This window comes from Myotis yumanensis, unplaced genomic scaffold (genome assembly GCF_028538775.1).
Source record: "Myotis yumanensis isolate MYYU_CA2020_CCGP unplaced genomic scaffold, mMyoYum1.0.hap1 SCAF_18, whole genome shotgun sequence".
In the NCBI taxonomy this organism is placed as follows: domain Eukaryota; kingdom Metazoa; phylum Chordata; class Mammalia; order Chiroptera; family Vespertilionidae; genus Myotis; species Myotis yumanensis.
Genome location: NW_027223769.1, coordinates 12,315,886 through 12,329,642, shown reverse-complemented (window position 1 = coordinate 12,329,642; position 13,757 = coordinate 12,315,886). Strand labels below are relative to the sequence as shown.

Here is a 13,757-nt window from a genome sequence, read left to right as displayed (position 1 = left end):
ATAGAGCGTCGGCCTGTGGACCGAAGGGTCCCAGGTTCGATTCCGGTCAAGGGCACGTACCTTGGTTGCGGGCACACCCCCAGTAGGAGGTGTGCGGGAGGCAGCTGATCGATGTTTGTTTCCCATCGATGTTTCTAACTCTCTATCCCTCTCCCTTCCTCTCTGTAAAAAATCAATAAAATATAAAAAAAAACAACCACCTCCCAGTTAGAGATAAATAAGTCCTGGGATGTAATGTACAGCGTGGTGACCATGCTGTTAGCAATACTGTAGTGTATGTTGAAAGTTGCTAAGAGGGTATATCTAAAAGTTTTCATTACAAGAAAAAAAAGGTAACTGTGAAGTGATAGATGGTAACTACACTTATTAAACAAATATGAAATCATTAGGTTGTACACCTTAAATTAATACAATGTTTTAAAAATATGTTTTTATTGATTTTGAGAGAGAGAGGAAGGGAGAGAGAGAGTTAGAAACATCGATGAGAGAGGAACATCATCAACCAGCTGCCTTCTGCATGCATCCCTGCTGGGGATCGAGCCTGCAAACTAGGCATGTGCCCTGACCAGGAATCAAACCTGTGGCCTCTTGGTTCCTGGGACGAAGCTCAACTGCTGAGCCACACTGGCTGGGCTAAACGAATACAATTTTATATGTTAATTATATCTCAATAAAACTGGGAGGAAAGGAAATGGGGAGGGGTTTTATGGCAGCAGTATAAACCATGGGCTTGGAGAGAGGTTTTCTGAGTTCTCACCTGGGTCCCACTGCACACCAGCTGAAGGAACTTGGGCAAATCCTACCCCTTTTTGGGCCCTGGGTTGCTTGTTTTGAATGGGAATAGTAGCACCTACTGTAAATGAACTAGTATGTGTAAAGCAGTTAGAACAGCATGTGTCACAAAAGAACTCAATAAATAGTAGCCACTAGTGGTAGTAATCTATATATATAAAAGCCAAGCAACGGAAACAACCGAAACAACCAGTCACAGTGACGCGCACTGTGGCCCGCCAACCCACCTGATCGGGGGCGGGGCCAGCCAGCCAACCTCCCCCTGGCCGGCCTGGCCTGGATCAGCCCCCATCGGCCCCCATCAGGGTGGGCTGGCCAGACCCCACCAGTACACGAATTTGTACAGCTGGCCTCTAGTAGTGTCTATGAAATGGATACAGAATTGATTAAATATGTATCAAAATGGTAACAGCAGCCATCTTCAGGTGGAGGGGAGGTTCCATACAGCTGGTCCTCCAATAACTTTGTTTCCTTATAGCATTGATGAGTTAAGGAACTTAACTCTTGTTTATATCAATTAGCCTCAGATAAAACTGGGTTTGCTTCAAGTCACAGAACCTTTTGACGATGATGATAAGTGAGGACTTAATTGTAAGATGTTTTTCTTTTTATAGTTCCCTATTGTTTATAAAATTTCTATGAGTATATACTCCCTTTACATTGTTAATCTGAAAGGAAATTTACCCACAGAACACAAGAGCAGCCTCATGGTCTGTCCCCCCTTCCATTCGAGCTGCACATTATTCCCACGTTGGTCTGCAACTCTTACTTAGGGAGAGTAGAACTCCACAGAAAATCTCCCTCCTGGTCATCTGGCTTCGTCTCTGACAGCTATTTGTAGGCGGGGGGGGAAATTCTGATGTTTTTGGCCTTGGGAAAGAAAAAAGTTTGGCCCCCTTGCCTAAGGAATGCTGAATAGCCCTAGAAATCTTTAATCAGCAGAAGTAGATTGAGTTCCACAAATATTCCAAACAAAACCATCTCCAGGTGTGTTTCACTTAAAGCAAGCCCATTGTTTCTGTAGGTAAATAAAAGTTACAAAACACGTTTAGAGTGATTTTCTGCCTTGCAGCCAGACCCTTTGCTCTATTAGAAAGTGGGATCACTTTATCTCACACAGTTTAAAAGCCTTGCTTCCCACCCCACGTTATACTGGTCAACCTTGAAAATAAAATAGCTAGTTATTTTACCAGCAAAAACAAGTTTATTCGGGAATAACGAATGCAATTCAGGACATACAAACTATGGCAAAACACAGGCAAGCCCACCGAACAAAGAAGGGGAACATTTTTTAATTGAAGAAAAGGAGGAAGTTAGATGGGGTGAGTATGAGCAAAAGTCCATTGGAGAAAACCAAGAGTTCAGGGTGGTGGTGGCTTCTCATTAGCTGAGTATGGTGGTTTCTCATTGGCTGGGCTGTTGCTGGGCAAGAAGAAAATCTTCCTTCCTCCACCCCGTTTATGTGAAGTAAGCTTCTTGTCCCAGTTTGTAAAGTGAGTTGCAATGGGTGCTACATGTGTAAGAGCTCCCCGTTCAGGGGACTCCACTTTGAGTGAGGTTTTTCTTTATTTTTTTTCACATACTCCTCAGTAACCCTGCTTTTACAGCTAACTCAGAATTGCACTTACTTAAATGCATGCAGAACGGCGAGCGGCCTGGCCTTAGAAGGAAGCTTGAGCAGTGGATGGTGTGTCAACCTGTGCTTCAGCTTCCACATCTGTGCAATGGGAAGTAATAGTACTTGCTTGAGGTTTAAATGAGATAAGGCTGATACAGTACCTCACAGAGCGCCAGAACAGAGAGGTTCACAGCTTGCCCTCTCCGACTGGGTTAACCTGTGTCATTGTCCTGTCTCCTTGTAAGCACCCACAATAGAGCAGCAAGGTGGTAGAGAGTTGAAAAGGGAGGAGAGTAGACAATTCTTTGCTTTTGCAGAATGAGTTTTCTTGATGCTCAAGGTTGTGGTTTTAATCCCCCTGCAGAATTCAAGAGCGATGGCCTTAGTATTTATAGCCCTATTAGATCTTTGCTCTTCTTTTGAACTCATTCTTTTCCCCAGAAAGTATGTACCTGATGAATCATTGAAGTGGAAGCCTGTCCCCCTTGTCCCCATTGTGTGGCTGCCCTGCTAGGTTTGTCCTCAGCCATGTGGGAGAAATGTTTGTGTTCCTTTCACGTAGCAAGTGTCTTTTTTTTCTTCTGGAAATTTGTTTTTAAAAGCCATGCTTTTATTGTGCTCAGCTGTTCGTTTTTCCTGTCTGCATGCTTGAAAAGGTGGGACCGCCCTTAGCAATATCCCAAATTAGGTTCTGTTTCCCAGCAGATGTTAGTGCATAGTTGAGGGTCGGGAGCAAGTGTTCCCAGAATGTGCCACCGTGGCATGCGAATTATTTCAAACTGAAATCAGTTAAAGCCCAACACACTGAAGCAGAATGTTTTTTACCTCCCGCTTTTCTTAAAGCCATTCAGATAGGAAAACCTGCTTCAGGAGGGGAACCTAGTCAGTCGCCCTAAGCGTTTTCACCCTAGCGTTAGTCAGGAAACCTCCAAGTTTCCAAGTTGCCTAGCAAAAGTTTACCTGCCATGTGTGTTCAGCTCTCCCTCAAGTAGCTGTCAACTGCCCGTTCTCACTCTTGAAATCTAAGGCCACTTTCCTCCCTTTTCTCCATTGTCCAAAATTTCGTATATACCCTATGTTGCCTCACTGTCTTTGGAATTTTCATGCTTACGTGAATTCCCTGTGTGCACGTATTAAAAATTTGATTTTCTCCTGTTAATCTGCTGTATGTTGTTTGACTCATTCAACCAGCCAGCAGAACTAAAGGGAACGTTTCCTCAGCCGCGGCAATTGGCCGAGCCTGGCTGGCTCCGGGGCCTGCTGATCCTGAGCGGTCACAGAAGGCTGCCGCGGAGGGGAGCGTTGCTTTCGTTTGCCTGGTCACCCTCTCTGGTCTTTTTCTGCAGGGTTCCATAGAAGTTAGAAGTGGGGAGAGTCCTTTTTCTCTCTTCTAAACTTAGATTGGCAGGAAATATTTATGAAGGTTTTCTTTATTGATCCTTTTCTCCGAGAGATGGTCTCCCCCGGGTCTGGGTTGTTTGGCATCAGAAGGAAATACGATGGGAATAGAACATAAGCAGTGGCTCCCTGTCAGCTGTCGTTCCAGCCGGCCTCGCAGGCCGGGGCGTTAAGCGGTTCTCTCCAGACAGGTGCCTTTCAGACAACCTTTGCTGTGGGTCCTGATATAAAAACCAATGAGATTTTCCTTTCATTTTGTTCTATGTCCTAAGACCTTGGCTTAGTGACCAGTGAATGTATTTTCTCTGGTCTCACCATCCAGAAGGTCTGCTTACAGGGTGCACCTGGTGGCTGTGGACTCGGGTCTCTTTGTCCAGCCGTGCCAGCTCTCAGGGGAGTGTGTCATAAGGGATGCCAGGCCACAGGGGCCTGTGTTGTCTAAACCTTTGTTAATTGTTAGTGCTGGAAAAAGCTCATTTTAGTAGAGCCTGCCCAGTGCCACAAATTAGCAGTTTGTGGCCAGAGGCTTCTCACATTTTGTGGGCGACCCGAGATACCTTATCTACTACACACCCTTGCCGCCTATGTAACGAAGGCCTGTGCTCTCTCTGACTTTCTTTGGGAGTGAATTTTCGGATCATGGAGGCCACACTATGAGCCACTCCAGGGGCGCCTGTAGTGTCCCTGACAAAACTTACCCTAAGCCTGGGAAGTTAACCCTGGGTCTTTCCATTACAAGGCTTATTGGAATGAGTTGCTATTGGGATAAATATACTGATGAGGATTCTATTCATCAATGGGCAGATTTTGAATTGGAGAAACTTCTGTATTTAAAACAGATTTCAGAAAATGCTCATAACCAGCAGCTGCCTTGCTGGTACTTCCGGGAAGGTCAGATTGATAGGAGAACACACAGAAGCATGACACCTGGCTTAAAAGGTCCCTTAATAAAATAAAAGAGCAGAAGTTAGATTCAGCGCAAAAATTAAAAACCAAATCTGGTGCGCATTCTCTTCCTCCCACCTGTACTCCCCTTTATCCACAACTCCTTGTCCCTGGCGGTCCAGAAGATCTTCTGGCCTAAATGTGCCTCCACACCTCACTCCAGCTCCCCAGTCAGAGCCCTTCCATCCTAAATAGCCCCTACCTTCCCCATGAGACCCCTTAAGTGCCCAGTTTTGGATGTTCTATGTGCAGTGGGAAGTAATAGTACTTGTATACTATTATTTATGGATTTATTTAAATAAATCAACAACAACAAATAGAAGCATTTATTGCTTTATGGGAACTGTTTTATCTTCCCTTTCTTTACAAGATTTACAAAGGGCACTCGGGCCTGACCTCCAGGCTGAGAGGTGGCCTGGTAATTGCTGAAAGTCAGGAAGGGTGGAAGGGCTCGCTCTGCTGTCCCCTCTGATTTCTCCTGTTTCCCAGGACTTCATAAACAGGCTTTACCAGCTTCAGCTACTCATATGCAATGTCCCTTGCGGATGTATCCTGCACCCCTGCCCCCACCACCAAGAAGACATGTGCCCTCGATGGCAGCCCGTCTTTTAAATCCTCTTAACTTCTCTCTTAGAAGATCCGACAAAATTTAGAGAGGAATTAGAAAGATTAATAGCTACTCATAAGTCCACGACAGGGGTCTCGATTGGCTGCTAAGGGAGGTACTTGCAGCCCATGATTGCACAATAATTATCAGACAGGCCAGAGGACCACTGGAGAACACCCCTCAGAGGGGAAACAGATGGCCAGACCCTCTGCCGGGCCCTCCTGCAAATGAGCATGAAATGGCTCCACGAGAAACTGACATTCAAGGGTTCTAGGAGTGATGACGGAGGGCTTTCCTCCTAAAGTGAGTTGGTACAAGGTGAGTCAGGAGACCATCCAAAGGCACCTGTTGGACATTTTGCAAAAGCCTTTCAGAGACACCCTCACAGCTCTGAGTTCTTTCCGGCATTCAGGTCTTGTTCCCAAGCTTTGGAGATTACGGATTGGAAAAAGCAATCTTCAGTCTCAGCATGGTAATGAAACAAGAGTCAGTGCCACTCTGCAACGTCAACAGCTTAACCTCTGTGGTTCTCCAAAATCGTCACGCCCTAGATATGCTGACTGCGCAACAAGGGGGAGCTTGTCCAGCCATCGGTGAAGACTTGCTTTCATGTAAACCAAATGAGGCAGGTGGTGTGCAACTGAAATCTGTGAAAAGAAAGGATTGATACTTCCCATCAGATAAATGAACCACAGACATGTTATTGGGCTGACATCCCCAGGAACGGGGGACTGGTTTAATGGGGTGTGGAAAACGTGCTCCAGTTGGTTCTTTTCTGCTTGTTTCTCCTCATGTGCCCCTATGTTCTTTTCTCCCTCTGCAGCTCCCTCACCATTCAACTACTAACTCACTTGTCTGCACAGCCACCAGCTGGTTTGGACATGCAATACTCCTAGGGAGTTTCAGAGGAGGGAACTGTGGGTGTCCGGAGGGAGTGTCCCCAGAATGTGCCACCCTGGCCGGCAGATGATGTCTCACTGAAATCAATTAAAGCCCAATAAACTCAGGAAGAGTTTTTCACTTCCACTTTTTCTTTTTTTATTTTATTTTATTTATTTATTTTAAAAGCAAATGTATTCGGGTGACATTGATTAATAGGATCATAGAGGTTTCAAGTGTACATTTCTATGATACAAGATTTGAATATTGTAGTGTGCCCACCACCCATAGTCAAACCATCTTCCGTGGCCATATATTAGGCCTCCTCAACCCTCTACTTCCCTTTTTCTTAAAGAGTTTCAGATAGGAACTTCGGCATCATCACCTTTAACATTTTCACCTTAGCATGGGGAAGACTCCAGGAATGTCGACTTGATTACTTCCCAGCTCTGTCCCATTGTTCCTGACTTGCCCAGCAACAATTTACCTGCCAGGTGTGCTCAGCTCTTCCTCAAATAGCCATAAGTCGCCCATTCTTCCTTCTGAAATTTAAGACCCCAGTGCCCCTTTTCTTTGTTGTCCAAAATGTCATGGCCCGGCCAGTGGTTGAGTGTTGACCTATGAACCAGGAGGTCATTATTCGATTCCCGGTCAAGGTACATGCCTGGGTTAGGGGCTTCATCCCCCGTGTGGAGCATGCAGGAGGCAGCCGATCAATGATTCTCTCCATCATTGATGCTTCTATCTCTCTCTCCCTCTCCTTTCCTCTCTGAAATCAACAACAAAAAAAAATATTTTTAAAAAAAGAAAGAAAGAAAACTGGGAAAAATGCAAAAAAAAAAAAAAAAAAAAAAAAAAGTCATGCATACCCAATGCCACCTCACTGTTTTTGGAATTTTCATGCTTATGTGAATTCCCTGTGTGCAGGTATTAAAATTTTGTTTTTCTTTCCCTGGCTGGTTTGGCTCAGTGGATAGACCATCAGCCTACAGACTGAAGGGTCTCAGGTTCGATTCCAGTCAAGGGCACATGCCCAGGTGCAGGTGCGGGCTTGATCACCGGTAGGGGGTGTGCAGGAGGCAGCCAATCAATGATTTTCTCTCATCATTGATGTTTCTCTCTCTCTCTCTCTCTCTCTCTCTCTCCCTCCCTTCCTCTTTAAAATCAATAAAAAAATATTTTTAAACATTTTTGTTTTTCTCCTGTTAGTCTGCTGTATGCTGTTTGAATTATTCGACCAGCCAGAAGAACTAAAGGCAACCAACAAGGCAACCACATACTGAGTGTTTAACTGAGCAAGAACTTACATATATTTTATGTCTTTATTCTCCCATCAACCATATTTAGATCTTATTAATAGTGCCTACTTGTGCTGGAGAACTAAGGCAGTTAGTAAGTTTAGTAAGTGGCCTAGTCCAGCTTCAGACTCAGGGTGGGCCTTAAATCATAGTTGCAATGCTGTGGCCATTGGGGACAAAAATAGAATATTGAGGACAAGCTATTAATTGTAATAAATAATTATAAGAAATATTAATCATGCTATCAACCGAGGTTGTTTTGTTCTGATTAAAGAAAGCACATTCTAACCTGGCTGGGAATTGCACGGTGGGACCTGGGAGCTCACCTAGACATGCTGTCTACCCTCCCCATCTAGGAGCAGCCTATTATCGGAGAAAGACTAGCAACCTTATTGGGGAAAGGACGCAATGGAGTCCCCTGCCCTTTGCAAACCCCCAGCCCACATGGCCTGTAATCTGGAACCATTATACCTATTTTTATGCCTTTTGCCTACTTCCCCATGTAATCTTTGTCTTTGTGCCCCATATAAGCAGCTGGCTTATGGGGAGGGGTAGTAAAGTGGATGGCCTGCTGCTCTCCCATACTGCTGGCATTATTGGAATAAATGCTCATATATGAGTCAATCCCGTCTCTGTTTTATTGGCTCAAGTAGTGACAGGCACCCCGGACCCAGTGGTTGTCCGGTTTCATGGCCCCATGACTATGCCTCTTAAACAGGCAACCAGGCCACTGCCCTCCGGGAGCAGACCTATGAGTACCTGGGTTCTTTTGGTTAAATGAGAGCTTTATTTCAGCTGTTCCTGGTGGCTTCTCACAGGTTCATTACCCTTCATTGGACTAAGCCCCCATCTTGTGAGAAAAGGACTCTGTGACCTTCCTTCATAGAACCTTCTCAGCTGCATTCAGATGCTCAGCCAAGTCTCCCAACTGTCTGCACTTCAGAGGGTAGTCATAGTGTCTGTAATCCAGGCGGAACCCAGAGCCCTGGGCACTTCTGAGTAATGGTGGGAAGCAAAGTTGGAGGTTATAGAGCTAGATTTTTCACTTAGGGTCCTGCTACATTATAAAAAATTTAGGGGAGTTTGCCTGTGTTTGTCACTGGGCTTATGACTGGCCCCTGTGAGGGTTATGCCCTGCTTCTCAGCTCTGTCCCCAGGCTTGGCCCCATCAATGTGCTCCAAAAGGGTGCTCTGCTTCCTGAAGATCACGGGGAAGCAATAGTAGGAAACGGGTTAAGCATTCAGGCCTACCCATCAGCAGATAGATGGACAAATAAAATGTACTCTCACCATACAGTGGGCCATTCAACCATGAGAAGGAAGGAAGCACTGACACATGCTACAGCACGGATGGGCTATGAAAGCATTGCATTGAGTGGAAGAAGCCACACACACGACATTGGGTGGTTCTGTTTATATTAAATGTGCAGAAATGGTAAGTCTAGAGAGACAGAAAGTACATTCGTGGTTGCAGGGACTGTGGGAGGAAGATGGGGAGTGACTGGGTTTCTCTTTGGGGTGATGACTTATTTTAGGTGATGAACTAGATAGTGGTGATGGTTGCACGATACTGTGGATGCGCAGATGCCTCTGAAGTGAGTGGGACGCAAAGCCGACAGAGGCTGGGCAAAGCGAGTCCGTGCAGAGTCAGCTTGAGGCTGGAAGGTCAGAGCAGACGTGATGTTGCTCTGCAGAGGGCCCACAGGGAGCCTCCAGAAGGGGTCCTGCAGACGCCGATCTAAGCGTGCACATCGTCAGGACCCAGGGTTTCCTCCCTCCTCACGCTGGCCATCTCCAGGGCATTTGCTACCTCGTCTTTTCCTCAATCGTGGAGTGAAGGGCAGGGGCGAGGGTGATGAGGGAGCTCCAAGCAGCCAGTCAGCTCCTGGTGGCCAGCTCAGGCCAGAAGAAAGGAAGTGGCAAGGGCTGGTGAGGGCCCCCAGCATCACCTGTCTTGTCCCCATTGACAATTCCATCCCACCTGGACATGGCCATTGGTGGAAAGTTCTTGGCTGCCTCTGTTCTCAACCCCGTGGGCCTGGAGACTTCCGTAGGAGAAACCAGAGGGACTCCAGAGGGGCTCCTGCTCACTGTGCCTGATAGCTCTGAGCACCCCATTCTGGGGGTGCTGCACAGGTCACCCCCTGGCACTCTGGCTCCCCGAGATCCACTGGGCTACGCCTACCTGCTGAGGGTCCGACCCAACCATTTCCATCTTCCTCCACTCAGCAAAGCATTTGCCCTTAAAAAAAAAAATTTAACAGCCTTTTGCCCTTTTTAGGTTCTGGAAGTGAGATGGATGGAGATGGAAAAACCAAGCTACGCTTATCAAAAGTGTAGCTCTCACAACTTAAAATGACAAGATGAAGTCAGAGTTACAGGGATGGAAGGTCTCTAGCCTTGATCGGATTTCCCCCCAAAACCCTACCCCCAGCCTTCCAGGTCCCCTGAGGGCAAGTCCTCCCTCTGATCTCCTTCCACCAGACACCGTGGCTTTATCCTCAACACCTCACTTTCTCGTGTATCCTACAGCCAGCATGGCTGGACCGCAGTGCAGATGTCTCCAGCATCCGATCCTCTCCCCACCACTGCTGCACGGTGTGGCTGGGCAGTTGGCAGCTCACCCGGGTCTCCCGTCTCCCTTCTGTAAGAGCACGAGTGAGCCGCGCCTGCTCTGAAGCGTCCACACTGCCCTCGAGTGGAGCCCCACCTTTGAGTGGTCCCCAAGGCCCCTCTGGACCTGTCCCCTGTGATTCCTCCTCTCTTGACACTGCACCTCCCTCACTTCATCTCGGCTACTCTGGTCTCTCTGCTGCTCCAGACTTTCCAGAAACCATGCCTGGTTTCTGCACAGCTCCCCCCTCACTTTCTGTAAGTCTTTGCTCAACCTCTCGGGGAGGCCGCCCTGACCTGGTACTTTGCTCCCTGCCTCCAATCTGCCTTTTTGGGAGCCCTGGTCACCTCTAGCTTATTCCACACTTGCTTATTCCACCCATCTTCTCGGTACTGTCCACCTGTGGGTGCAGGCTTCACCAGGCCCTGCGTGCTTTGTAGTTTTGTCCACTGACGTTTCCCACTTGTCTTGCGCACTAACTGGTGCACACTGGTGGGACATTAAATTGGAGTGATGCTGTGTGCTTCATTAGGAAATACTGAAAAACATCAAGGAATCTGTAAGGTGGATATATATGGAAAGCCTATTGTTGGACATCTCCACCTTTGATTTATGTTTATGTGTTCAGGGACCTAGAGCCCCTATAGGGTGGGCCCCTCTGAATTTCCAGAATTCATAAAAAGGATCAGAAGATTTCACTTTGCTTAAAAACAATTCCCCTATTTCATTGTTACTAAAAAAAATAAAATATCCCAAACTGACACAGGAAATTCTGATACAGAGAATACTCTTGACATTGAAAAAATACACAGCCTTAATCTTCAATGCAACAGTTGCTGAATATATTTTAAGTATGGCGGAAACAGAAGAATTTTTTTTCCTGTTGACATCCATTTGAAGATTTCCATAGACATCTGAGCCAGGCATTCCCACTGCTCAGCCTCAAGGGCAACTGCGTCCGGGTATTAGTAGATGTGAGGACAAGGTGACTTTCCCATTGAACTTGCTCTCACTGTGCCCTGAACTGCGTGCCCCATTCCGGCACCGGGCAGAGCGAGGGTAGATGTGCGTGCACTGGGAAGCCGCTCTTGTCACACTGTAGAGTTTGGAGAGACCTTCGCTCTGCAGGCACGGTTTTCAGAGTTGCTCACTCAGGCTACTTGACCTTCCTCAGTTTTGGACACAAGGCCGCATGCTACACACACCAGGTCAGGGCCAGGAAGTCAGATTTTCGAAGGGAGATTTGGAGCTAAGAGTTCAATTCTGTATTTCAGTAATGTTCACCACCCTACACCCGCGGTCGGCAAACTGCGGCTCGCGAGCCACATGCGGCTCTTTGGCCCCTTGAGTGTGGCTCTTCCTAAGCCTTAGGAGTACCCTAATTAAGTTAACAACAATGTATCTACCTATATAGTTTAAGTTTAAAAAATTTGGCTCTCAAAAGAAATTTCAATCGTTGTACTGTTGATATTTGGCTCTGTTGACTAATGAGTTTGCCGACCACTGCCCTACACAATGCCCTCTACTGAGGCCCGTAAACCCGGGCTGCTCCATGCCTGCTCCATGCTGCCCCATGCTGCTCCATGCCTGCTCCATGCTGCTCCATGCCTGCTCCATGCTGCCCCATGCCTGCTCCATGCTGCTCCATGCCTGCTCCATGCTGCCCCATGCCTGCTCCATGCTGCTCCATGCCTGCTCCATGCCTGTTCCATGCTGCTCCATGCCTGCTCCATGCTGCTCCATGCCTGCTCCATGCTGCTCCATGCCTGCTCCATGCCTGCTCCATGCTGCTCCATGCCTGCTCCATGCCTGCTCCATGCTGCTCCATGCCTGCTCCATGCTGCTCCATGCCGCTCCATGCCTGCTCCATGCCGCTCCATGCCTTCTCCATGCTGCTCCATGCCGCTTCGTGCCTGCTCCATGCCGCTCCATGCCTTCTCCATGCTGCTCCATGTTGCTCCATGCTGCTCCATGCTGCTCCATGCTGCTCCATGCCTGTTCCATGCTGCTCCATGCCGCTCCATGCTGCTCCATGCCTGCTCCATGCTGATCCACACTGATCCATACTAGCTCCCCCTCACTCACTTTCACACACATCAGTAGAATGGGCAGCAGCACAGAGGAGAGGGTGACTTCTCCTAGGGTGGCACCAAAGAAAATATCACAAAAGAGAAGGCACTTGAGTTGAGCCTGAATGATAGAAAAAAGTTTACAAGCAGAGCCTGAAGGGGAAGGGCATTCCCAGCAGAGAGAACAGCATGACCTCAGGTGCTGAGGCAGGAGTGCACACTGCCGGTTGGACTTGGCAAGGAGCACCGAGCTCTACAGGCTGGAGCGCCCCCTTCACTTTCTACCAATGAATGTTTACTTGGTGCTGTGAGCATGTGAGAAGTGAGGGCACCACCCTCAGAGGGCTTACCTCCCAGCATGAGAAACAAGCAGTGAACAGCTAACAAGCATGAAAACAAGCTAACTGCGGACAGAGATGAGTCTGGATCCAAGCAGTGAGGGTAGAGAATGGCAGGGCGGCCTGTGGCCGGCACAGAGGCTGAGGAGGAGATTGAGGGAGCCGGTGACTCATGCCAATAGCTGTGGGGACAGCAAGGCAAGCAGGGAGCCCCGTGCACAGAGGTCGACATGGACGGGAGGAGCTTGTGCTCAATTCCAAGTGTAACAGGGGGTCTCGCTTTTGAACAGGGAAGCAGATAGTCAAGTTGACATCCCCCCTCCCAAATCTCTGCACTGTTAAGAGAAGAATGGATTGGGTGGGGATGGGGAGATGCTGGGAAGAAGTGGCAAGAGCAGAAGGCTAGCGATATAATTCCGGCTGGAGGTAGGGCTGCCTCATGGCAGTAGCAGAGAAAATGGAGAACAGCGAGCGAATCTGGAGCATGCCATAGGGGAGGGGATCCGCCCACAGGACCCACTGCTGCCTGGGATGCTCGACTAGGGTGCAGGGAGCCATGAGGGGTTCCCCTAGGCCAGTGGTTCTCAACCTTGGCTGCACAGTAGAATCACCTGGGAATCTTTTTAAAATCCTGATTTCTGGGCCTCATCCTCTGGAAATTCTGTTTCTTTGTTACTAATGTTGAGCCCCCCCACCCCCCCCCCCCATGACAAAGAAACAGAATTTCTGGAGGATGAGGCCCAGAAATCAGGATTTTAAAAAGACTCCCAGGTGATTCTAATGTGCAGCCAAGGTTGAGAACCACTGCCCTAGGCTGTCCTGAGTGCTGGGTGGATGGAGGTTCCGTTTACTGAGATGGGGGTCAGTGGGTGCCTTTCAGCAGGAGGAACAAGATACCCCTTCATTGCTGGGGTACAGCTGTGCACCAGGTGCAGTCTGTGGGCTCCAGGGAGGCCTGTGAGGAGTGGGTGTTTCAGCTGAGAGCAGAAGAAGGAGCAGCTGTGGAGCAGGTGGGAGAGGGGATGTCCAGGCTGACCAGGACCAGCCGTAGGGAGCGGCTGGATTCCTGGTTGTCACAGAATGGGCAACTGGGGGGGGGGGGGGGCGGGCGAGGGATGGGGGAATGGGGCAGGGGCCACCGCATAAGAACTGTGGGTTTTGTCCCAAGGGGGCAATGGGGATTTAGTCAGGCCTGCAGC

The 13,757-nt window shown here is 48.3% G+C and overlaps 1 protein-coding gene across 1 annotated transcript; it reads left to right on the top strand.

Moving 5' to 3' along the window:
* The first annotated feature begins 11,666 nt into the window (after positions 1-11,666).
* On the top strand, positions 11,667-12,221 carry LOC138997341 (cuticle protein 16.5-like). Its single transcript, XM_070398928.1, has one exon. The coding sequence runs from the start codon at positions 11,667-11,669 to the stop codon at positions 12,219-12,221; it is 555 nt and encodes a 184-aa protein (XP_070255029.1).
* The last annotated feature ends 1,536 nt before the right edge of the window (positions 12,222-13,757 follow it).

Excerpts from the sequence above, each read along its gene's own strand:
- LOC138997341 (XM_070398928.1), top strand. The coding sequence starts at position 11,667 with ATGCCCTCTACTGAGGCCCGTAAACCCGGGCTGCTCCATGCCTGCTCC.